This window comes from Zootoca vivipara, chromosome 8, assembly GCF_963506605.1.
Source record: "Zootoca vivipara chromosome 8, rZooViv1.1, whole genome shotgun sequence".
In the NCBI taxonomy this organism is placed as follows: Eukaryota; Metazoa; Chordata; class Lepidosauria; order Squamata; family Lacertidae; genus Zootoca; species Zootoca vivipara.
In genome coordinates this window covers 65,983,083-66,006,915 of record NC_083283.1, presented here as the reverse complement: position 1 = coordinate 66,006,915, position 23,833 = coordinate 65,983,083, and the positions used below count along the sequence as shown (strand labels likewise).

At 44.8% G+C, this 23,833-nt stretch overlaps 2 protein-coding genes across 2 annotated transcripts in view; one reads left to right on the top strand and one right to left on the bottom strand.

Moving 5' to 3' along the window:
• Window positions 1-23,383, bottom strand: part of WRNIP1 (WRN helicase interacting protein 1) — a 36,503-nt gene extending 13,120 nt beyond the window's left edge. The window contains exons 1-3 of the mRNA XM_035125399.2: window positions 22,529-23,383; window positions 9,397-9,588; window positions 7,641-7,885 (exon numbers count right to left, since the gene is read on the bottom strand). Coding sequence (XP_034981290.2) covers window positions 7,641-7,885; window positions 9,397-9,588; window positions 22,529-23,203 — 1,112 coding nt within the window. The 5' untranslated portion in view covers window positions 23,204-23,383. The remainder of the gene's footprint in view (window positions 1-7,640; window positions 7,886-9,396; window positions 9,589-22,528) is intronic.
• The window catches only part of MYLK4 (myosin light chain kinase family member 4), an 85,630-nt gene continuing 69,610 nt past the window's right edge, over window positions 7,814-23,833 (top strand). The window contains exon 1 of the mRNA XM_060278024.1: window positions 7,814-7,947. Within this exon, the coding sequence (XP_060134007.1) occupies window positions 7,892-7,947 (56 nt within the window). The 5' untranslated portion in view covers window positions 7,814-7,891. The remainder of the gene's footprint in view (window positions 7,948-23,833) is intronic.

Sequence of the window (23,833 nt, the reverse complement as noted above, 5' to 3'; positions counted from 1 at the left end):
TTGCCACGCTTCAGAATCCGGCACGTACAGCACTTCAACTTGTGCTGTTTCCAGCTCATTGACTCATTGCCCTTTTTATCCAACGGGGATTAGTGTGGGGAGACTGGAACAGGCAGCAATTCCTTATGGAGTATGTTGGCACTGCACATAAACCCAGGATTGCCAGAGGTTCTGCACTTCATTCACTGAAGGATTTACGGTCGTTTTCTTTAAATGGTTATCAAGCAGCTAGAGAAGTCAAGGGATTCGTTTTGAATTGATCTAATTATACCTTTCAATAACCAAACCAGTCATTTAGAGAAGTGCGCTTATCCACAAAATATCAACATGGGTGCTTGGGAATGTGAAATGTGATGGATTTTACAGCAGGAGTGTGGAACAACAGGCCCAGGAGCCAAATCTGCCATTCCAGGGGCCTTGGGACTCACCCTAGGCCACACCCCTTACCCCAGCCACTTTGAGTGGTTTTTTCCCCAGTTGGAATGTGTTCTTGAACACTGATAAAGTTTCTTGCTTGCCTGGGTGGAGGATAAAGAGGGATGTGTGAGTGTGGTTAGAAAGTAGGCTATTGTGCAAAGCTAAAATTTACATTTGTTACTTTGGCCACCTCGGCCCCCAGGTGGTTTTCCCAGAAGAGAATGTGGCCTTCGGGGCTGAAGAAGGTTCCCTAAAGCTAGTAGCCATCGTCAGAAGAAAGGATGTGTGTGTGAACGTCAACCTGCTTCTAGCAGTTAATCAACAGCCATTATTATTATTATTATTATTATTATTATTATTATTATTATTATTATTATTCCAGGAGTGGATAATATACACACCTCTCACAGGCTGGGTGACTGGGTCTGAAAAACCACAAGATTTCACCACCTCAGATACAGACACATGTGCAAATGTCCTCTGTGCCCACCTTTCTCTGCATTCTCCTAGCTAAACACACCATATGTAATGCATCTATAGGTGGTGTTCGAAATTAGCCAGGCGCCAGGTGCGTTTTGTAACTGGCACAGGTTCCACTTGTAACCACATGGATATCTCTGGATGCCAGATTTGCAAATGACATCTCCATCTTGCTGGCCCCTCCAGCATTCTTAAGCAGAAGAGTTTATTAATTGCATTTATATTCCACATTTTTCTCCAAGGATCACATGGTTCACCCCCATCCATAATAATAATAATAAATCTCATCACAAAAATGGTTCCTAGACATTCCGTTGTCGCGACGATAACCTAGGCTTATTGGCAATTAGCCAATACAGTGGTACCTCAGGTTACAGACGCTTCAGGTTAAAGACGCTTCAGGTTACAGACTCCGCTAACGCAGAAACAGTACCTCGGGTTAAGAACTTTGCTTCAGGATGAGAACAGAAATTGTGCTCCGGCGGCACGGCAGCAGCGGGAGGCCCCATTAGCTAAAGTGGTACCTCAGGTTAAGAAGAGTTAAAGGCTAAGAACGGACCTCCAGAACGAATTAAGTTCTTAACCCGAGGTACCACTGTATATCTGAGTTTCTAACACTGTCTATAGCTCACCTTCCTGTAAAATGTACTTAAAGAAATGTGCTGGGGAGATTTTCTTGTGAGAGACCATTTAAACAATCTATCTTTATATGATCTGATCCCGCACAGAACTGTTCAGCACATCTCGCACATTGTTCAGAACTCTCTGGACATTGTTTTATACGTACGTTTCATGTTCTTGGACTAAGGGCTACTATCTTTACATGTAATTGGATATAGACGCGCATTGTGAAGAACGATCGCTATCATGATATATAAGAATACAGTCATAATAGGATTACCTGGCCCAGGCCAACAGAATTCCTCCTGGGATTCCTACCAGGGTGTCTCCCAGAGGAAGCTGCCAAGCTGCAAATAACTTAAGACGGGACTACACACCCTTTCCTCACTGCTGCCAACAGCGTGCTGCAAGCAGAATAGCTTTAGGTGACTCAAGCAAGCTACAGCACAAAGGGAGAGGGGACTTCAATTTACTTGTATCCTTTATACCTGGACCACTAACCCAAGTTCTCAAGGTGGATTCCAATGCATTAAAACTATAAAATATGTTTTCCAACATACAATAAAACAGACAAGAGTAAATCCATGCAAAATTGCATGAATAGGAGTATATTCAGTTCTCCCCAGGAGAGAAATGGCTGCCAAAGCAGCCAGATGTTTTTTTGTGTTTTTTTTTAAAGTGTCAGTATCCGGAACACACTATTTGCAAGTGGATTTGAAAACCAGCAGCAAGCATGTTCTTTGAAGCAGGGACCAGCAATTTTGCCTTTGGTATAATGTCTAAACGGGACACATACACAGGGAGACAAAGAAAGAATGCTCATTGCTACCTGCTCTGACCAGATGCTCAACCACGGAGCAATAGTCTTTCCCCAGAATTTTTTTTAAATGCTCATAAACCAGATGCTCAACCACGGAGCAATAGTCTTTCCCCAGAATTTTTTTTAAATGCTGATTAATTTCTTTAGCACAATACTATTTTATAGAGCTCAGTGCTTTAAGCAATACATCCCTCCATCCCCTGATAACATGTGTTGAAAGGGATCCTAGAATCCTCATATTTCTGGGAGAATGCCTATTAATCATTTGCATATGGTAATTTAAAAAAATGTGTGCCTTTGAAAACTGCCCGTTCCCCAGCATAGAATCCAAGTTAAAAACAATTGTTAATAACAACTTTGTGGTGGGCAGAAGCATCAAAATCTAAAAACAAACTATTCTTTCTTTACTGGTTTGAGGAATTTCTTAGTAATTATGAAGTATCTGATTACTTCAGCCTTATATTAAAACATACCTAAGTTTCCTCTTCTACTTCCGTATTCTACGTCTGCCCATTCATCCTACATGAGGTAACAATTGCAAGTCAGGAAACTAACCTACTTTCCAACCTCTGAATATACCCCCCCATACTCTCATCTTACACTTGCACTATTTTGTATTTTTGCCAGTCTCCCAAATTAACACGGGACATAATTGGACACCAAGCCTTGATGTTTGTACCTTGTAACCGGTGATACCTAGAGACAAAAATATAAACAGGCAGGCAGGAAAAACAGCCTAGGACCTTGCACCAGCTGACCTCAGGGTGCCATGTTACCTAAAAGGTAAAGGAAAACTGCAACTAAAGTGCACAAGAGAAAAACCTCCACTGGGATATTGCTAGTCTCCTTCACGCAATGCAGAGTTAAACTATGGAATCAACTCCCACATGACGTAGAAATGGCCGCCAAGAGGATTTAACAAATTCATGGAGAACGTTCTCAAGCTATAACGGCTATGCTCTATCTCTGAATGCCTCTGGGAACCAGAAGTGGGAGCAGGGCTGTTGTGGGAGAAGGTTGGTCACTGTGAGAACAGGCGGCTGGACTAGATGGAGCAGAGCTTTTTTTATGTTCTTATGGAGAGTGCAAAGGCATGCCATTAACCCACCATGCAGGCAATTCCCCCCCCCTTTATTCCTGCGTTCATATACGAATCCACACGAAGGTCCCACCAAAGAGGCACCAGGCTTTTAAATTCTTAAACAACTCAGGACCATAAAACCTCAAAGACCGCCTCTCCCCATACAAACCCTGCATTCATCATCAGAGGCCTTTCATTGTGTGGCTCCTCCATGTGAGGTTCAGAGGGTGGCAACACGAGAATGGGCCTTCTCTGTAGTAGCTCCTCGTTTGTAGAACGCTTTCCCCAGGGAGGTCCACCTGGGACCTTCATTATATATTTTAAGGCAGAAAACATTCCTCTTCAACCAGGCCTTTGGCTGATTAATATCCTGCAGCCTTTGAAATGTTTCTGTGGGAAGGGTGTGTGTGTGTGATTGGATTGGTGTTTTGTTTTAATTATTTCCTTGTTTTTTTATCCTGTATTTTATTCTGTGAACTGCCCTGAGATCTTATGATTAAGGACAGTATATAAATCCAATTAATAAAACAAAAACAAAAATTTCTGCGGCAGAATTGTGGGATGAAGCCGCGTCATCATTTGCTGGGGGAAACCAGAGAACAAGGCACTATGAGAACAGGATGCTGGACTAGATAGGCTTTTGGTCGGATCCACCAGAGCTTTTCATTGATTCTAACATATAAAGGGCACCTAAGAAGTCTTGCCATTTCTTGGCTCTGGCTTTTGCTTATTATGTGACCTTGACCAACCCTGCTAACCTTTCGGTGCTTCTGTTTATATACATGTTTACCCAACTGGCAGAACCTACGAGGATAACATATAAATATATTTTCACTTCCTCCGGCTAGCAGTATTATGCAAGCGCCAACACATCAACTTAAACTCACTCCTTACGGGGAGTGAGTTTTTTGTTTTTTTAAAGTATTTTGCACCTGGATCCAGTTGGTGGGCCAACAGGTTCTAATAAATAAATAAGAAACAGCACCAAGTTGATCCCTAAAGTCTGGTCTCCATTGAGAGAACAAATATTTACTCAATGCAGGCCTAGGGTCTAGTGAAATATATTGCCTTGGAAGGAGGAGGCAGAATTATTCCTTCTACCTACAGGTGGTGCTGTGGGTTAAACTACAGAGTCTAGTGCTTGCTGATCAGAAGGTCGGTGGTTCGAATCCCTGCAACGGGGTGAGCTCCTGTTGCTTGGTCCCAGCTCCTGCCCACCTAGCAGATCGAAAGCACATCAAAGTACAAGTAGATAAATAGGGACCGCTCCAGCGGGAAGGTAAACGGTGTTTCCGTGCGCTGCTCTGGTTCGCCACAAGCAGCTTTGTCATGCTGGCCACATGACCCAGAAGCTGTCTGCGGACAAACGCTGGCTCCCTCGGTCAATAAAGTGAGATGAGTGCCGCAACTCGGACACGACTGGACCTGATGGTCAGGGGCCCCTTTGTTGTTGTTTAGTCGTTTAGTCGTGTCCGACTCTTCGTGACCCCATGGACCATAGCACGCCAGGCACTCCTGTCTTGCACTGCCTCCCGCAGTTTGGTCAAACTCATGTTCGTAGCTTCGAGAACACTGTCCAACCATCTTGTCCTCTGTCGTCCCCTTCTCCTTGTGCCCTCCATCTTTCCCAGCATCAAGGTCTTTTCCAAGGATTCTTCTCTTCTCATGAGGTGGCCAAAGTATTGGAGCCTCAGCTTCACGATCTGTCCTTCCAGGGAGCACTCAGGGCTGATTTCCTTAAGAATGGATAGGTTTGATCTTCTAGCAGTCCATGGGACTCTCAAGAGTCTCCTCCAGCACCATAATTCAAAAGCATCAATTCTTCGGCGATCAGCCTTCTTTATGGTCCAGCTCTCACTTCCATATATCACTACTGGGAAAACCATAGCTTTAACTATACGGACCTTTGTCGGCAAGGTGATGTCTCTGCTTTTTAAGATGCTGTCTAGGTTTGTCATTGCTTTTCTCCCAAGAAGCAGGCGTCTTTTAATTTCGTGACTGCTGTCACCATCTGCAGTGATCAAGGAGCCCAAGAAAGTAAAATCTCTCACTGCCTCCATTTCTTCCCCTTCTATTTGCCAGGAGGTGATGGGACCAGTGGCCATGATCTTGGTTTTTTTGATGTTGAGCTTCAGACCATATTTTGCGCTCTCCTCTTTCACCCTCATTAAAAGGTTCTTTAATTCCTCCTCACTTTCTGCCATCAAGGTTGTGTCATCTGCATATCTGAGGTTGTTGATATTTCTTCCGGCAATCTTAATTCCGGTTTGGGATTCATCTAGTCCAGCCCTTCGCATGATGAATTCTGCATATAAGTTAAATAAGCAGGGAGACAATATACAACCCTGTCGTACTCCTTTCCCAATTTTGAACCAATCAGTTGTTCCATATCCAGTTCTAACTGTAGCTTCTTGTCCCACATAGAGATTTCTCAGGAGACAGATGAGGTGATCAGGCACTCCCATTTCTTTAAGAACTTGCCATAGTTTGCTGTGGTCGACACAGTCAAAGGCTTTTGCATAGTCAATGAAGCAGAAGTAGACGTTTTTCTGGAACTCTCTAGCTTTCTCCATAATCCAGCGCATGTTTGCTATTTGGTCTCTGGTTCCTCTGCCCTTTCGAAATCCAGCTTGCACTTCTGGGAGTTCTCGATCCACATACTGCCTAAGCCTGCCTTGTAGAATTTTAAGCATAACCTTGCTAGCGTGTGAAATGAGCGCAATTGTGCGGTAGTTGGAGCATTCTTTGGCACTGCCCTTCTTTGGAATTGGGATGTAGACTGACCTTCTCCAATCCTCTGGCCATTGCTGAGTTTTCCAAACTTGCTGGCATATTGGGTGTAGCACCTTAACAGGGGCCCCTTTACCTTTACCTATATCCCACCCAGAAATGAAAGCCTCCCAAACCCATCCAATGAGTCACCGTAAGCACAGCTGTGACATCATATGAAGCCTGAGAAGCAGTGTTGCTCTGACCCACACTTCGCACTCACAGCTCATGCCCTGTTGCAACAAAGAGAATAAACAGTCGTACAAACCCAGCATCCTAAAGAAGGAAACAAAATTCCTTCATTTCCCTAACTTATGCAATCTAGTTAGGAACTTGCATGTACTGGAGCAAAAAATAAAGTCACATTAAAACTGAAGAAAAGAGAGGTCTTTATGCCCCCCCCCAAGCTTTTCTTCTTATAAGTAAACCACAAGTGTTCCAAGAGAAAGTTAGTTACACTTAAGTTCTACTGAAATCCACGGTACAGGTCACTTAGTCTTACAAATCACTTAAGTCCTATTGATTTGATTCGTGGGACTTAAGCATCCATTTTTTTTAATGGATTGGAGGCAATACTAAATCTGTCAAGAGAGATTTGCCAGCGTGTGGGTTCTTCCTCCCCCCTTTTTGCCACGCAAGGCAGACACATAATACTGAATTCTGTCTGGCGTGCGAGGAGGAACATGACTAACGATCCCTTAGATTATGGCCATATGCTTCAAAGACCGTTTGCTCAACCCGAAGTAGCCTTTCCCTCTTACATGTAGACTTCAGAACTTTTAGACTGAGTTTAGAGACAGAGAAGAAAGCATAACAGAAGGGTTGGAATATTTTTAGCTGAACTTCTCTTATTCCCCCGGAATGTTTGGCATTTTTGAATGGGTAATTTGCGTTGTTTTTTTTTTAAAAGACATACAGCACTGGCTACGCAGGAACAATTTCTGATGTCCCCGCTTCATTTGCCGTCGAACAAGCACTCAATTACATTTTGGATCGAGAGATTCAAGATAAGTAGAGAAGGGATATTTCGGCTAACACTTGGCTGTTACATGATGCATTTGTAGCCAGCAACAAGAACGATGGCATACAAATGAGACAGGGACCCAAACCAAATCCCCAGCTGTAGTGCACTTTAATATATCCTGCAGGCAAATCAGAAATTGCAACAGCTAGCATAAGGTTCTCTGTTGTAATCCGGAAAGCAGGGTTTTTTAAAAAGAAAGAAAGAAAGAAAGAAAGAAAGAAAGAAAGACAACAGCTTGTATTGTTTTTTTTATACCATTTACAGTGAGCATACATGCATCCTTTTCCCCTATGAAAAGGAGTTTTAAAAGTATTCCCACCCCCTCCTAACCACTCCATAAGCTCTTTCTCACTTCTGCTCTGGCAGGCTGTCAATGGATTCCTTGGGTGGTGTGGGTTAACACGCTGCGCTCCGCAAAGCATACTTACTCGGAGTCCTTGCTGTCGCTGCCATTCACAGAGCCAGCGGCTTGCTCGCCTTGGCTTAGAATCTGGATCCCTAAGGACTTGAGAGCTCGCATCAGAATAGCTTCCATCGCCTCGACCGAGAGCTTCTCGAGGACAATAACGCGGCAGCGACTCAGAAGAGCCGAATTGACCTGGAAAGAAGGGTTTTCGGTGGTTGCCCCGATCAGCGTCACGGTCCCACACTCAACGTGAGGAAGGAACGTATCCTGGACATGGGAGGGAAGCAGAAGAAGCTGGTCCCCATCAATGACAACATGAGGCATCCCCCGTGAGTACAATTATTTCACAAACGCAATTGCGATTTTCCATTCGCTCAGAGATTGAAGCAGTTCCGTTTTGGACGTTTTGCTGGCAACTCGTCCAAAGACCAAACTAGATCATCTTGTTTTCCCCCATACATAATTAAGGTGTGTGCGGTTTTCGCTGAGAAGGCAGTGCACCTCTCCTTTCCTCTACCTTGAAGAGAACCAGGATGTCTCTTCCCCAGGGGTGACCAGGACCCTCAAAGAAAATTCCTAGCTATGTGGTGGCGGCGAGGGGGGGGGGCAACCTCTGTTCCACTTCTGGTGGGGAGTAAAGAGACAAGTCTCTCCGTAGGCAACACATTCCCAATACCAATCACACAGACACCTTTCAAGGAAAAACAAAGTGCATAGCTGCATGCCATATATTAAGCAAATTCTTAATTTGGTCTGTAATAGCACCTTTATTCATTTCATTTACAATGTATGTTGAGGGGCTGTGTTGTGGGGGGGGGGGGGAAGTTTCTGCAATTTTTGTTTTACTGTTCGAGATACAGAGGCCAAGTGTTCACATACTCATCTTTACTGCAATGCTAAACTGACAAAAGTAAGCCTGTGGCGGCTCTTTCTCCCCCAAAGGATTATTCATGTGATTCTGATATTTTGATGGAAAACAATTCGAATGCGACTTTAGGCATTCATGGAACATTTTACGCAGATCTCCCCATCGCAGCAATCCATCATTCAAAACATCTTTTTAGAACTTTCAACACCTCTTTGTGCCCAGAGTTCTCATATTCCATTTCAACTGCAGAACTGAAAACTCTAAGGTGCGAGTGTAAGGAATTATGCAAAAATCCAGTCAGTATTGCCTTTGCTTTCCTTCCTCTCCCCACCCCTGCACCCCCAGACTTAGGGATGGTGCATTTGCATGTTTGTTCGCAGGGTGGGAGTGTATTTTGAAATGCTGGACTGCCTGCCAGCTTCCTAATCCCAAAGCTTGTGGTTTAAACTAGACTGTGGTCTTCCTAATGCTGCAAATGAACTCTCAATTCAGTCAGCAAACAGATGCCAAACGTGTAGTTTCAATATAGGTTAAAAGAAGTTTAGGTTCTAGTTTCGAAAGCCAAATGCACGTCAACAAACTCTGGGACAGATTCCTGCTGGCTGGGTGACCTTAGGGCACTCATTCTCTTTCATTTCTAATCTACCTTGCAAGGCAGAGATAATAAAAAATGGGATAATCCTACCATGTGGGTTAGGCTAACAGATAGGACACCTAGCCAAGAGGGGATTTGAACCCTGGTCTCCCAGAGTTCTAGTCTGACACTTTAACCACTATGCCACACAGAATCTCAGCCGAGATGCTAGAAACCTATCAATTTAAGTACTGCTCCACCGCACCGTGTAGAAGCCATTCGTTTCCAAAGGAAGGCCTTCCGACTACTTCCTACTGAGACGGGAGCAATCAATACCTGCTGAGACTTATTGAAACGGTGTATCTCGTCGATAAAGAGGATCGTTTTCCTCTTGCAGAGCCTCTTTTCATTTTGTGCTTGAGCAATGACCTCTCGGACATCGTTGGTTTTGGCACTCGTGGCCGACAGGGTCACGAACCGTGTGCCGTTCTTCTTGCTGCCGTTTGCGATGATGTGAGCCAAGGTGGTCTGAAAGGAAGAAAAGCGCAAGGGTGTTGATTTTCCTCTGAGAACACAAAAGACATGGCTAAAAGGCATTGTGAAGAGGGGGAGGGGGAAACAGTGTTGGGATGTGAAGAAACGAAGGAGTGTTTTGGGATAGAAAACGTCTCATTTTCTTTATTTGACTGGAAAATCTATTGGGCATTATTCTGACAGGAAGAGAGTGCGACTATTCCCTCCCCTGAAGGGGAATCGAAAGAGCTATTTTAGCCAGTGGGAGAGAGAAGTTTTCTTTTTGGACAGCAGACTCTCATGCCATTTATCACCAGCTGGCTTTTGAAAGCCTCTCCATTTTCAAAAAACAGTTTGCCATGTGGCTTGAGAAGGTACTGTTTCCAAAACATGTGCCCAAATCCTCATTGGCCTGCAGTTTCCCAGGCTTCCATGGTAGAAGAATCAGCTTGATACAGCAAGCTTGGGAGTGCTGCCATTTGTTACTTCCATTATTATAATGACTACCGGCAAGCAGAAAGTTGTGCGAGCAGAAAGTTGCATGCCATTCACACAAGGCAGCCATCTTGGATTTCTGCAGATTTCTTGCCTCTTGCAGCCCTCGACATGGCATTAAATGCAGTATTGAAGGATCCCAGACTTTCAGGAACAGCTTTTTTAGGGAGTACTGCAGCAGGAAGGAGGTGGGAAACCCAAATTCCACATGTGGAGGCTTGAGAGAGATCACAATGCACAAGTGGAGGCTGAGAGAGATCCCAATGCAACACTATTCAGTGGCTGATGTCTGGCAGGAGTCATCTGTCTCTGCCTGGCAGCCAACTGCAAGTGATTCCGGGGGAAGAAAGACAGGTGGCGCTGAACACTTTTGTCTCTGGCCCCCTGTTGGCATGTAACCCCTCCCAACAGATCACTACCCTAGTAGCTGCCTTTGATAGGACAAAGGTCCTCCTGCCCATGAATTACAAAACCAACAATAATAGCCATAAGACACTGGGGAAAATAGATTGTATTTAATTTGGTCAACAACATATCGGCGTCTTTTCACCAAAGCCAGATTAAATGTATTCCTATCAGAAGTGTTAAATGGCAGACTGAGCGGTATTCCTTATCAAAATAGGATCTGTGTATGCTCTCAGGACGTCGACTGCATGAGGCATATTTTATTGCATTGCAGACAATATGATCAAGCTAGGGAACTTTTGATTAAAGCACTATTGGCAAATCAGCCGGGTCAATCTGAAGCCTACTATATCAAATATCTTCTGGACGACAAGTCCAATGATATCACAGCGGCTGTGGCAAAGTTTCTTTCAGTAGTCATACGAATCATATCACATACCCATGACTAAACAAATAACGCTTCGGTCTCCCTTCCCTGAGGGGTTGTCTGTATGAATCTGCATTTTATTCTGAATCCATGTTATGGGCTGTTGGACCGCAATAAAGATTATTATTATTATTAATTTGGCCAAGAAAGCGGCAAAGATAGCCCAAATTTACCACTCTGTTCTAAAGACCGTTGAAATAACATGTGCAAAGTCATTTGAACACCAGATGCATCATATGCCTACTAAAAGCATTAATGTTATATACTTAGTTCAGGTTATTTCAATAACCAAGTTAATCCAAAGGTTTTGTGTGTTGCATCAGACTATTTCGTTGCTGACTAAAGCTTTGGCCCACACAAATGAGCATCCTTTTTGATCGTCAGATTGATTTATGTTAAAAGGTGGCGATTTCACCTTTCTCTCTTTGCCCTCCTGGCAGGACTTGGCAATTATTTATGGACACTCTTTGGTGCTCCTTACAGCAGGCCTTCTCAATTTGCGACCTGCCAAAGCAAACACAGCTGCCAGCGTGGTTTTGTGACCTGCCTTGACAATTGCCACCATTTCTGTGGTCTAAGGCACACAAAGCGGGGACAGCTTTAGTGACTTCCCCCCTGATTCTTAGGGATAATTTTAAATCTCCATGGGAAAGGGAAGAGGTAGAGGAAGTGCAAAAGTGCGGTCTGTCCTCCCTTTATATTGAGTCCATGACATACAGCTGCGCTAAAGCGATGATCGCTCAGAGATTGGGGGATATCGCCAGACAGGAGGACATAGCCCGCGTGAAATCTGGGATGTTTTTAGGGGAGCAGGTGTATCGGTCTGCACCAGCCCGTTACCTGGCAGATATCCACTACGTGGAATACCGCAGACTAATTACTGCGGCTAGACTGAATGTCCTTGATTCAGCGGTTTTGAGGGGAAGATTTGGAGGAGTCCCATACGGTCAGAGAATGTGCCATTGTGCCTTGGGTGAGGTAGAATCCACAGAACACATTCTACTGAGTTGTCCCTTTTATAATGATTTAAGGCAATATCTTATAGACCCGTATTTATCTCAGTTTAGTTCCTGACCCAGAGAACGGCAGGCAGCATATTTGCTCAACAAGCCCACTGGGAAAATAACCTTCTCAGTGGCTAAATTCCTCTTCCTGGCGCTCAAGTGTCGGAAACGTATAATCGAATGTCTTGATGTGGGTTATCTGTAGGAGGTTTAGTAGCGTGGTCATACCCCATTTATGTATCCCTCTGATGCCTTCAGTTTTATATTTTTATATTTTTATGTATCCCTCTGATGCCTTCAGTTTTATATGTTTATCTTTGTATTGAGAAATGTTTTTTGTTTCTGACTATCGGTCGAATAAAGTATATTGAGCATTGAGCTTTAGTGACCCCCGGTGGGACAGCATACATGAAGTTTGATGTGTGTGTGTGTGGGGGGGTCACAGTCAGGCATGCCTTCGGCACCGCGTTTCTATGAAAATACTTTTAGGTACAAATTTGGATGTTTTGGTACAATTGTCGCAAAATTCACCTTGGAAAACCCCAGCAGAGCAGAAATAGCTCAGTTTACCTAAGCTATCTTTTATAAACACCCCAGGAGAAGAAAAGGGGAAATAAAGAAGGAGGGAAACCCAACTCATAACAAGAGAAGAAAGAATACGCAACTGGAATAGAGGAAACTGCCTTATACTGAGGAAGGCTGTATATACTCTATACCTTTAAAGAGCATTCAATGCATGTTTCCCCCTGCCCGCTCTAGGAATTTTGGGCACTATGGTTTGTTAAGAGTTGCTGGGAACTGTAATGCTGTGGGTGCCCAGAATCTTTGATGGGGGGGAAAATATGCTTTAAAGGTATCATGTGTACCTGGCCTTAGGCTCACATAATATAAGACAGGCACCCCCAACCTGCGGCCCTCCAGATGTTTTGGCCTACAACTCCCATGATCCCTAGCTAACAGGACCAGTGGTCAGGGAAGATGGGAATTGTAGTCCAAAACAGCTGGAGGACCGAAGGTTGGGGATGCCTGATATAAGATGATCTCAGTAAACCAACCCAGGATGGGAAATGAGAAAACAAACTGGGGAAACCTAGGGATGCAACTATTCAGGACAAATATTATCTGGATATCCTGGAAGTGAGAAAAAGATGGCCACCGTGGAGAAAGTGGAAGCACCCGCAAACTCACGTTCTCTGTCCATCGGCCAACCATTTCCTCGTCTATTCAAGGAACCACAGCAAGATAAGCCCGAGTAAGACTATGAGGGGACATTCCTGAACAGAGCAGGAAGGATTTGCAGAGGGACAGGTGTGGCGAACCAACCGTCTGGATAGCAAACGCTTTAGATGTTTTCAGGGAAGCAGCAAGAGAGTCTTTAGGAATGCGAGTAGGAGGCAGCAGGCTTTCTCGATTTCAGAGTTTCAGCTCAGCTTAGTTCCTCCTCCCCATCCTGCCGCAATCAGATACCGCTGTCAGGATTCAGTATCCATAGAAAGTCAAAAGATAGAAAGACTATACAACCTGACCTGATCAATACTGGCTCGTCTGGTTAATATAAACTCATATCCCAGTTGAGTCACGGACAAACAGAGTAGCTCTAGCTGTGAAGTTATTCTCTCCCAGACTGAGGGTTGTAGCAACCAAGCTCAGAGTAGACCTACTGAACTTAACGGCCTGAGTTAGTCATGTTCATTAATTTCAGTGGGTCTGCTCTGGAGTAGGACCAGAACTGGATTCCACCCTTAGCACCCAATATGCTAAAGTTTTCCTCTTCAACCAGGACATTGGGGGGGGGAGGGTTATTGTTTTGCTGCTTTGTTTTACTTATTTACTTGTTTTTATCCTGTATTTTATTCTGCGAACCGCCCTGAGATCTTATGACAAAAGGTGGCATATAAACCTAATAAATAAATAAAAACAAAAAACAAAAAACGGCTGCAGGCGCCCATCAATTCAATTGGTGCACTAATCAATAAATAACAGCAATTAATCAGTGCAGCTGAGATGTAAGAGTTCAGCACGATGCAAATCACTCAAAGGCAATAGACAATCAAATGAGTTTTAATTCGTTAACTAAAGGATTAATATATCTGGGTCCGATTAAACCAATTGTTTTGATAGGGGGGAGCATGCTTCCTTCAGAAGTTGCATGTGCATCAGGAATAGCGAACCCGTGGCTCTTTTACCTGTTGCTGAACTATGGCTAAATTCATGCCACATATTTAAAGAACAATGCTACCACTTCAAACACTCACGGCTCCCAAGAATTATGGGACCTGCTACAATTCCCTGGGCTCCCTGGGAATAGAGACGGACCGTTAACCACTCTGAGAATAGTGAGCGGGCATGAGATTGCTTTGAAGTATGGCATGGATGTGGCCTGCAACTCCTACCATCCCCAAGCATTGGCCATGCTAACTGGGACTCATGGGAACTGGAGTCCCAACAACTTCCGGGGGGCTACATCCCCATCCCTGAATTTAGCAGGCGTCATCTTACAAGAGCCATTCCCCTTCTGCATAAGAGTGAAGGAGACTTGCTTCTGAGACAGTGCCTGGCAACCCCAAGATACTGACTAGAGCTTCAGCAAGGTGATGGCCTCGTGGACCTTCAAATCCCACCCTAGGAGGGCTTTCAATGTACCATATTGGCCAGAATATAAGCCACACTCCCCCCCCCGCCCCAAATTCTACTTGCAGGTTCTCTCTAGGACCCATAGGATTTTCTTCTACATTTGCCATTTACGGGTGTGAGTGCCTGTAGAATTTTAAGGGAGCAGCTTACGGTATATTCAGGCATTGTCTTTTTTTTCTTTCCTCGCCTTGAATTTTAAAGGCGCAGCTCATATTTGGGCTAATACAGTACATTTGCACGTATGTTACAAATAATCAACTTTTTTCTCAGAGAAACGGATTGCCCGCTTTATCAGGGAAGCCACGTTAGACAATTAAGAAAAAGGTTTTTTTAATAGACTCATCTAAGCAATCAGCTCATTCAAGAGTTCCAAAAGATATATGGATGGACAAGGCTTTTCAAATCTGAACTTTTCTTGGCGGGATGTTAATTCTATTCAGATTGCCGGGAAGAGCTAAAACGCTGTGTTGTTGTTTAGTCGTTTAGTCGTGTCCGACTCTTCGTGACCCCATGGACCATAGCACGCCAGGCACTCCTGTCTTGCACTGCCTCCCGCAGTTTGGTCAAACTCATCTTGGTAGCTTCGAGAACACTGTCCAACCATCTCATCCTCTGTCGTCCCCTTCTCCTTGTGCCCTCCATCTTTCCCAAAATCAGGGTCTTTTCCAAGGATTCTTCTCTTCTCATGAGAAGAGAACGCTGTACATACTTTAAAAAACAGCAACAACTGGGCAGCAGCCCCCTCTGCCCCCACTTTCTTCTCCAATAGCTGCTCTGGGCCAAAAGATCCTTTGCAGCTGGTGAGGGCAGGCGGTGACAAGCCTAAATGCTGCCCGAAAAGATCAGGACTACTTCAGCAGGTGCTCCGAACCTGATCCTCTACTGGAGAGCGCTTCAGAGCCAGAGCTTTATGTCCTGGGGACTAACAGTGATAGCAGGGCACTTCTGTTTGTTCCATCAATGGCAACACATACATCCCCAACCTCTCTCCCACTCTCCTGTTTCTCGGTCTCCTTAACCTTTCAGGCAAGCCAAAGGTAGAAAGCTTGTCATTGGATATAAGCCAGTACAAGCTCAGCCCAAGTATGTATGGGGAGCCTGTAGTCCTCTGGGTGTTGGTAGGTTACACTGGGATGTGGGTGGCGCTGTGGTTTAAACCACTGTGCCTCTTGGGCTTGCCGATCAGAAGGTCGGCGGTTCGAATCACTGTGATGGAGTGAGCTCCCGTTGCTCTGTCCCAGCTCCTGCCAACCTAGCAGTTCGAAAGCACGTCAGTGCAAGTAGATAAATAGGTACCGCTGTGGCGGGAAGGTAAATGGTGTTTCCATGCACTCTGGTTTCTGTCACAGTGTTCTGCTGCACCAGAAGCGGTTTAGTCATGCTGGCCACATGACCCGAAAAACTGTCTGTGGACAAATGCCGTCTCCCTTGGCCTGAAAGCAAAATGAGCGTTGCAACCCCATAGTCACCTTTGACTGGACTTAACCGCCCAGGGGTCCTTTACCTTTTTTTACCTTTAGGTTACACTACAATTCCCATCAAACATTCCTGCTGAATCCTGGCCATAATAGCTGGGGCTGATGGTGGTCCAACCACTTTTAGAGGGGCATAGGTTCCCCTACCTTGTCCTCTTCCATTTTCAGAAACTGGAGATTACAAAGCTGTTGCTGATTCAGGAAAGCATATGTTTTGAAGGCTATCTGAAAAAGTTCAGTTCCTTTTTCATTTATTGCGGGGCAGAATATTCTGCATTAATCTATCCCCAAGCTGTAGCGTGCAGACTGATCTTAGTGCATTTTTGCTCATGTGTATATTGCACTGCATTCAGCAGAGCATACTCTTAAGATATCTGTGTATACAGTTGCAGCCTTAATTACAAGCAACAGGTGTTAAAACATGAGAATACTGGATTCTTTAAAAAAAACAGGACACATAAATAGAACGTAAATGGAAAGGATTTTTTTAAAAACAGTATGATATACAGCAGCTAACATTTTCAATTCTAACACAGTCCCTCCTAGAAAATAAAGATGGCTGTTTCTTCTTTTTCCCTTTCGGTCAACCTTACACACAACTGCTGTATGTACTAATTTTTCTGTGGGATCCATTCTCCCCTACTCTTTCCTTTCAAGAGATAAAAGTCAAAACAATCCAAGTCAGAGAGGAGTTATGCATTTATATCTGAACTTCTGTAATGTTTGCAACTACGTTATACATTGCTTAATTTTCCTTAAAAATTCTTAGCCACCTTTCCTGTAAAGGTTTGAGACTGTGCAAGGAGAAAACAAACAAAAGCTTACTTCTGAGTAACCAATGTGTGATTTAAAATCTACACATGAATTTACCTAAATCTGATTATATCCTGATGCAATGACGCTTGCTAACACAATCTCCTGAAACAAAACATAATGATGGAGTATGTTTCATTTGAAAATATAAAACACAGTAGTAAGTCCCCGACACCTTTCTCACCTTTGAAATTAGAGGGTTCTCTGGAAGGCCCAGAGCAGAAATTTAATCCTTTATTTTCATATAATGTATATCCAATATTAATTAGTCCTAAAACACATGATTGCACTGTGCGCTAGATAGCGGGTCCCAAAGACTTACCAAGATCGGCATCACAATTGCTCTTCCCTACTTAAATGTGTGTATCACCTGGTTCTCAACATTTATTGCTGGTAACTTGACTTCGTGCTGTTAGCTCTCCCTGGCAAAGACCCTCAGGGCTTAGGATGGGGGAACTACATTTATTACAGAAGGCTGCTGCCAGCTGGGAAGAAGGCAGGGGTCTGAACAGCCAAGAAAACCACGCTGCATTTATTTCACAGCCCCATTGCCAACATTCCCAGGAGACCAGCCGTGAAAGGCAGTTCTGCAGGGTGGGGACCACAAACCCAAGGACCACCATGTCGAACTAAGAGCACCAGGCATTGCACATGAAACTTTTGTTTTCTTCCCAGCTCCGTTTGTGGAACGCTCTCCCCAGGGAGGTTCGGCTGGCGCCTTCATTATACACCTTTAGGTGCCATGAAAAGTGTTTCTCTTTAACCAGGCCTTTGGTTGACTGACACCCAATGACCTTTTAAAATGTGTTGGGGAGGGGGGGGGTTATTGGGCTGTTCTTATTTTTTATTTTTATTGTGCATGTAATGTTTATATGGTGTGATTTTTATCATGCGAACTGCCCTGAGACCTATGGATATAGGGAAGTATACAAATTTAAGAAATAATAAATAATAAATTTGTAAGGAGGAGGTTCTCATCAAGGCCAGTGGCAATGAAGAAAATTAGGAGAGCTGTTGTGACAATATATACTTCCATTTCCTAACTTCTCAAGGAGCATCGGATATTTACTGCATTTCTATCCCACCATTTCCCCAAGGGACTCAAGGCTTGCTATACATAATTCTTTCCCCTGACCCTCCATTTTATCCTCACAATAATCCCGTGAGACAGGCTAGGCTGAGAGATTGTGACTGAGCTAAAGTCACACGGCGAGCTTTGTTTCTGAACGGGATTTGAATCTGGGTCTCCCTAGTCCTAATCTAACATGCTAAACCACACTATACCACACTGACCCGCAACGTTATCACAGTAAATTGTGGTTGTTTTTTTTAGGGGGAAGCAGATATAGTTGGGGGAGGATGATGTAGAACTCATACTCTCAACTGAAAATGGTGTATACAGGTCATGTATGCAAAGTGGGATTTAACATATACACAGCAAAAGGGAGCTACCTAGAGAAATTCAGGGCATCCTTGTATTTGGCCCCATCACCTACTGCACACTGCGTCCAGTGATGGGCCCACCATTTGGAAATTTGGAAACTGTAGAAATTAGCCCTGAAGAGTGCAAAAAGAAATCCTTGATTTGGCAGAGATTTTACCAGGAGATTTCCCGGTTCATAACAAACAGCCAAGATAGCTTTGCAGAGTAATCCATTAAACAGTAACTGACCCCTGTCAGGTCAGTCAGATTCGATTACCCTCAAGTCTTCTTGCCTCTATAAACAAGGTAGAGATAACAGGTGCAGGGCGGAGCTTCATAATTTACTGACAATTTCACACAACATCCGTCCTAGTCTTGTTAATGCAGGGACCAAGCTGCTCAATTCTAAATCTACTTCCACCCCCAATAAGTCTTGTTGCAACAACAAATCTCAGCCACGTGTGAAACCCCTTACGCAACTGGTATGGATGATTAGGCACTTAGACCAGAGACAGCCAACCCCCCATTTCCCCAAATGGCATTGCTGCCAAGCCCTTTTGACAAAAATGATGCTTGGCCACATCTATATTTATCTTCTGGGACTGGCAACTACAGATCACGCCTCTCAGTAAGGGAAAGGAGGGTTGGCATAGGCAACCTTGGCTCGCCAGATGTTTTGGAACTACAACTCCCATGACCCCTAGCTAACAGGGCCAGTGGTCAGGGATCATGGGAGTTGTAGTTCCAAAACATCTGGAGAGCCAAGGTTGCCTATGAGGTTTGGCCACTGAAAGCTTATTGCCCCTTCTCAGTGGCTGTTGAACTCCCTTCCTAGAGAAATTAGACTGGCTCCCTGCCAGGTAAATATCTATTTGCTCCAACAGGCTTTTGGGAACTGACTGATTTTACTGAAAGGGCTGGTGCCCTGCTGTTTTTGTTGCAACTATCTGTATGTTTTTAAAACATTACAGATAGACTTAACTCTATCAATGTTTAATTGGTTCCTCCCCCCCTATGTTTTTAGCTGTTCTTGTTTTTATCTGTAAGCCACCTTGAGTCCTTGTCAGGGAAAAGTTAGCATAACTAAACTAAGAATTAAGAATAAGAATGTCCCCAAAATACTTCTGTATTTTTGGACTGAGTTTGAACTCTGACCTGCCACTGAAGTGTGACAGGAAATCACACACCCATGCATTTTAATGCAGGCATGCCTTTAGGGTGTTATTCAGTTCTAATTTTGAAACAATAGTATTCATGGAAATTGTACACAGGGAATCATTTGACCAGCGTTGTTTTCAGATTTTCCTTTCTGAATTGTAATGTGGCCATCTTACGTAACCTTTGTAAGAGATGCTAAGAAATAAGCACCTTTTCCCCACTCATGCTCTCAAGACAAGGGGGATCATAACCAATTATACGGTTTTGGTATTCCAGAATCCATCCCTGCCATGAATTTTCCCACAATCGGTGAAAATCGTCAGTGACAGTAGTCAGTTCTTATACACTGGCAAGCTGCGTCTCTGAAGAAGCAAAGCGTCTCCTTTATGGTCGCACAGATAAGAAGAAGACTTAAATAGGCTGACTTCCCACTGTTATACAGTGGTACCTCTGGTTAAGAACTGAATTCGTTCCGGAGGTCTGTTCTTAACCTGAAACTGTTCTTAACCTGAAGCACCACTTTAGCTAATGGGGCCTCCTGCTGCCGCCGGGCCACCGGAGCACGATTTCTGTTCTCATCCTGAAGCAAAGTTTTTAAACTAAGGTACTATTTCTGGGTTAGCGGAGTTTGTAACCTGAAGTGTTTGTAACCCGAGGTACCACTGTATTGCAGAAGACAAAGATGGTTATAGTGGATGGAAACAGGAGCATCACTTTGCTTATGCTGACAACCCTGTATGCCTGGCACCAGCAATTATAATGGAAACCAATTCAATCTAATACCAGGAATGCCAATAAGATCTGCGCTCGTGTGTCTATGGTAGAAAGTCACAACACTTCAATATGTTCAAAACTAAAATACCCTATTTGTACCCCTGGCCTAAACTACAAATACTTTTGCCCTGTCATGATGAAGTTCGAACTAAAAGCTAAAAGATAAAAATAAGCCCCGTGAAACTTAATACAGATTGCCAAGACAGCATGTTGCTTTGAAGTTAACACATTCCCATCGTCTATTAACTCCATTAACGTAGTATAAGATTGCACATGGAGGACCGAGAACAGCTGGTTTGCAGTATTCAGAGTCAGTTTATTAAGTAATAACATGTCAGGCATCCCCTTACATAACCCTTTTGCATGGGTGTTAAAACAAAAACAAAAAAATGTACAAAAACAAGGTTATACCAAACTTCTGGTTTGGACAGTTCTAAGGTTCATTTGCAACAGCAAAGCTATTCTGTGCTTGGGTTACAGCCGTGGATGTTTCCCTGCTGCATCCCTAGGCTAAAATTGGGTGCTTCATGGCAGACATGCAAAAATCTGAATCTTGCACATTAGAGGGTCATAAATCATAGCATAGCTTACTCAGGTTGCAAACTTGTGTTTAAGCAGCTGGACTAGGCCAAGAAGAAACAGGGGAAAGTTTTTTAAAGTTAATTTGTAGCCCAATAGAACAAATTGATGCTCTTGGTTCATGCTATTTGTCTGTGGGCATATGCACAATGCTAGTATTAAAGGTTTGGGGGTAATTTATCACCACTTCCAATATCCACAGATATGATGGTCACTTCAAGCGTATTTTTCCCTTTTGACCTGAGCGGCTGACACTTAGCCTGAGCTTTTTAGTCTCTTCCTGGAGCAACTTGGGGAATCTTGGAAGACACATGTCCCACGTGCTGTAGCATCAAGGTGTATATACCCTTTCCTCACTTAACTGCTTTATTCCTGATCTGTTCTGATATAGGGTTGCCATATTTCAAGCAGGGTAGATTTGATTTAAATCAAATCGATTTAAATCACTATTTCCAAGATGCTTCTCAGAGTTACCCAAATAACTGGAGCAGGGGTGGGAAATTTGGATGCAACTTTAGGACTTGGCAAATATGGCAAAAGAAAGGCAGACTTTCTCAGTGAAGAGATGCTACTTTTAAACTCATGAGTACACGCTGTATCTCTTTGGTTTTAGGTTCACCAGTTACACAAGAAGGGGGAATGGTATGTGCTGCAGAAGGGGAATGGTATGTGCTTCCTTTTGTTTCAGGGAAGGAAGGCAGTGATGCCCAGTCACAGCAGTGCTGAATCCTAGAGTTCACTTTAAAAAAAAAAGGGGGGGGATAGTCCTCAATTCTGCCCTTGAAAAGACCACAAAAATGGCTTTGAATGTGAAATGGAGATGTTATCGCTCCCTCAGTATGCCACGGGTCCTTTACTTGCGATGAGATTTATTATTATTATGCAGGTTGGGAGTGTGTGTGTATGAACCACGCACTCCTTGGAGAAAAAGGTGGACTATAAATGCAATAAATAAGCTCTACTACTTAAGGAAGCTGGAGGGGCAAGCCAAGCCAGATGGAGATGTCAGTCGCCAACCTGGCATCCAGAGATCTCCATGGAGTCGCAATTGGACCCACGCCAGTCGCAAAAACGCACCTGGCGCCTGGCTAATTTCAAACACTGGACTGGATGCAAAAGTAAGCCCTGGTTGTGATCCTGCGTCCCGTGGAGTCTGTCAGAGGGGAGGGCGACAGAAGGTAACAAGGAGTCCACCCCCCCCCCATTGCATAATGCTATGTGCATTTGGTTGTTAAACCTATAAAGCCTTGAAAGGCTCAGGACCGCAATACCTCAAGGACCGCCTCTTTCCATATGAACTTACCCGGACCCTAAGATCATCTTCTGAGGCCCTTCTTCGTGTGCCTCCTCCATGAGAGGTCCGGAGGGTGGAAACATGAGAACGGGCCTTCTCTGCAGTGGCTCCCCATCTGTGGAATGCTTTCCCCAGGGAAATTTGTCTGGCACCTTCATTATACACCTTTAGGCGCCAGGCAAAAATGTTCCTTTTTAACCAGGTTGTTCTGATTTACATCCTATGCCCTTTTAAAATGTGTGGGGGTTTTTTGGGATGGGGGGCTACTGGGTTGTTGTTTTTATTTTTATTATGTATTTTGTGGTTTTCTACCTTGATTTTATTTTGTGAACTGCCCTGAGACCCCTGGTGAATAGGGTGGCATATAAAATGAATGGATGGATGGATGAATGAATGGCTGGTGGTTCGAGGAATGGCTGGATTCCTGCACAGCAGGGGGCTGGACTGCTGGACCCTTGCAACTGCTGTACTCACCTTTCCACAACCCGGAGGCCCCCAGAGGATGAGCGAGGGGATTTCGTGCGCTTCCAGCAGGGAGCGCAGGAGCGTCTGTTCGCCCAGCACCTGATCCTGCCCCAAGTAGTCTCCCAGGTGGCTGGGACGCAGCTTGTCCGCCAGGGGCTTTCCTTCCAGCTTTCGGGCCAGGCTTTCCCCGCCCAGCTCGGAGCCACGCGCACCTGAGCCCCGATGATCCTCCCCGTCCGGCTGTTTCTCTCCCGCTTGCGCCAGGGATGGAGATGGAGACGGAGACGCAGCAGTAGCAGTAGCAGCGGCAGCAGCAGAGGCGCCCCGAGGCGTCCCGGCTTTCCCTGCCCCGGAGCTCCTGGCCTTGTGGAAAAGGGAGAACAGCGGGGTTGAACCGGGGCTACCCTTCCCCGCGCGCTCTTCCCCGCTGCTCCTCTCCGGGGAGTTGGAGAGGCGCATTTTCTTCCGGCCAGACGCACCCATCCCCGCGTCCTTTGGGCTGCTGCTGCTACCGCCGTCGATGCCACTTCGCTCCGCATCCTCTGGGACGTCTTCGCCGCCTCCCGCTTCGCCTTGCTGCTGTAAACATCTGTCCAGATGTGAGTTGATGCCGCCGGCGGGGAGCTCCCGCAGGCAAACGGGGCAGCTCACGAGAAGTTCTTCCTGCGCGCCCGCTCCTTCCATTTCCAGGGCCAAGGAAAGGGAGAGGAATCCCACAGAATTAAGGCTGCCCCCTTGGCTTCTCCCCCCCTTCCCTCTTGGGAAGGGACCTGCTTTAGGGATCCTCTCCAACGAGAGCCAAACAGCCTAAATCAAACCAGAAGTTGAGCTATAAAAACTTGCCCGGGCAGGAAGAAGAGAAAAGTCAACACCTCCTTTTGCGACAAACCCAGCGGGCTGTCGGGAATCGTAGTTCTTTATGCGGGAGGAGTGTAAAGGTCCTGTCGGGCTCGATTGAAGTTGCGTCCGAGCCATAGCTGTCAAGTTTTCCCTTTTCTTGCGAGGAAGCCTATTCAGCATAAGGGAATTTCCCTTTAAAAAAGGGAGAACTTGACAGCTATGGTCCGAGCTTGAGAGGCGGACGGAAAATGCCATACTGTAATCTCTAACGTTTGTTGTGCATAATGTGCACAGCCTTTTTATACAAATTAGACATACCTTTTACACATTACAGTACTCGCTTCAGTATAGGGGCACTCAATGGGCAGGTTTTTCCAGTCCTGTCCCATGGATACCTGCTTCAAAGAAGGTTGGCTCAAGAAGATAGAACTGCACACACTAACCCCCCTGAAATTTGGGCTCCCTCGTGTTCAG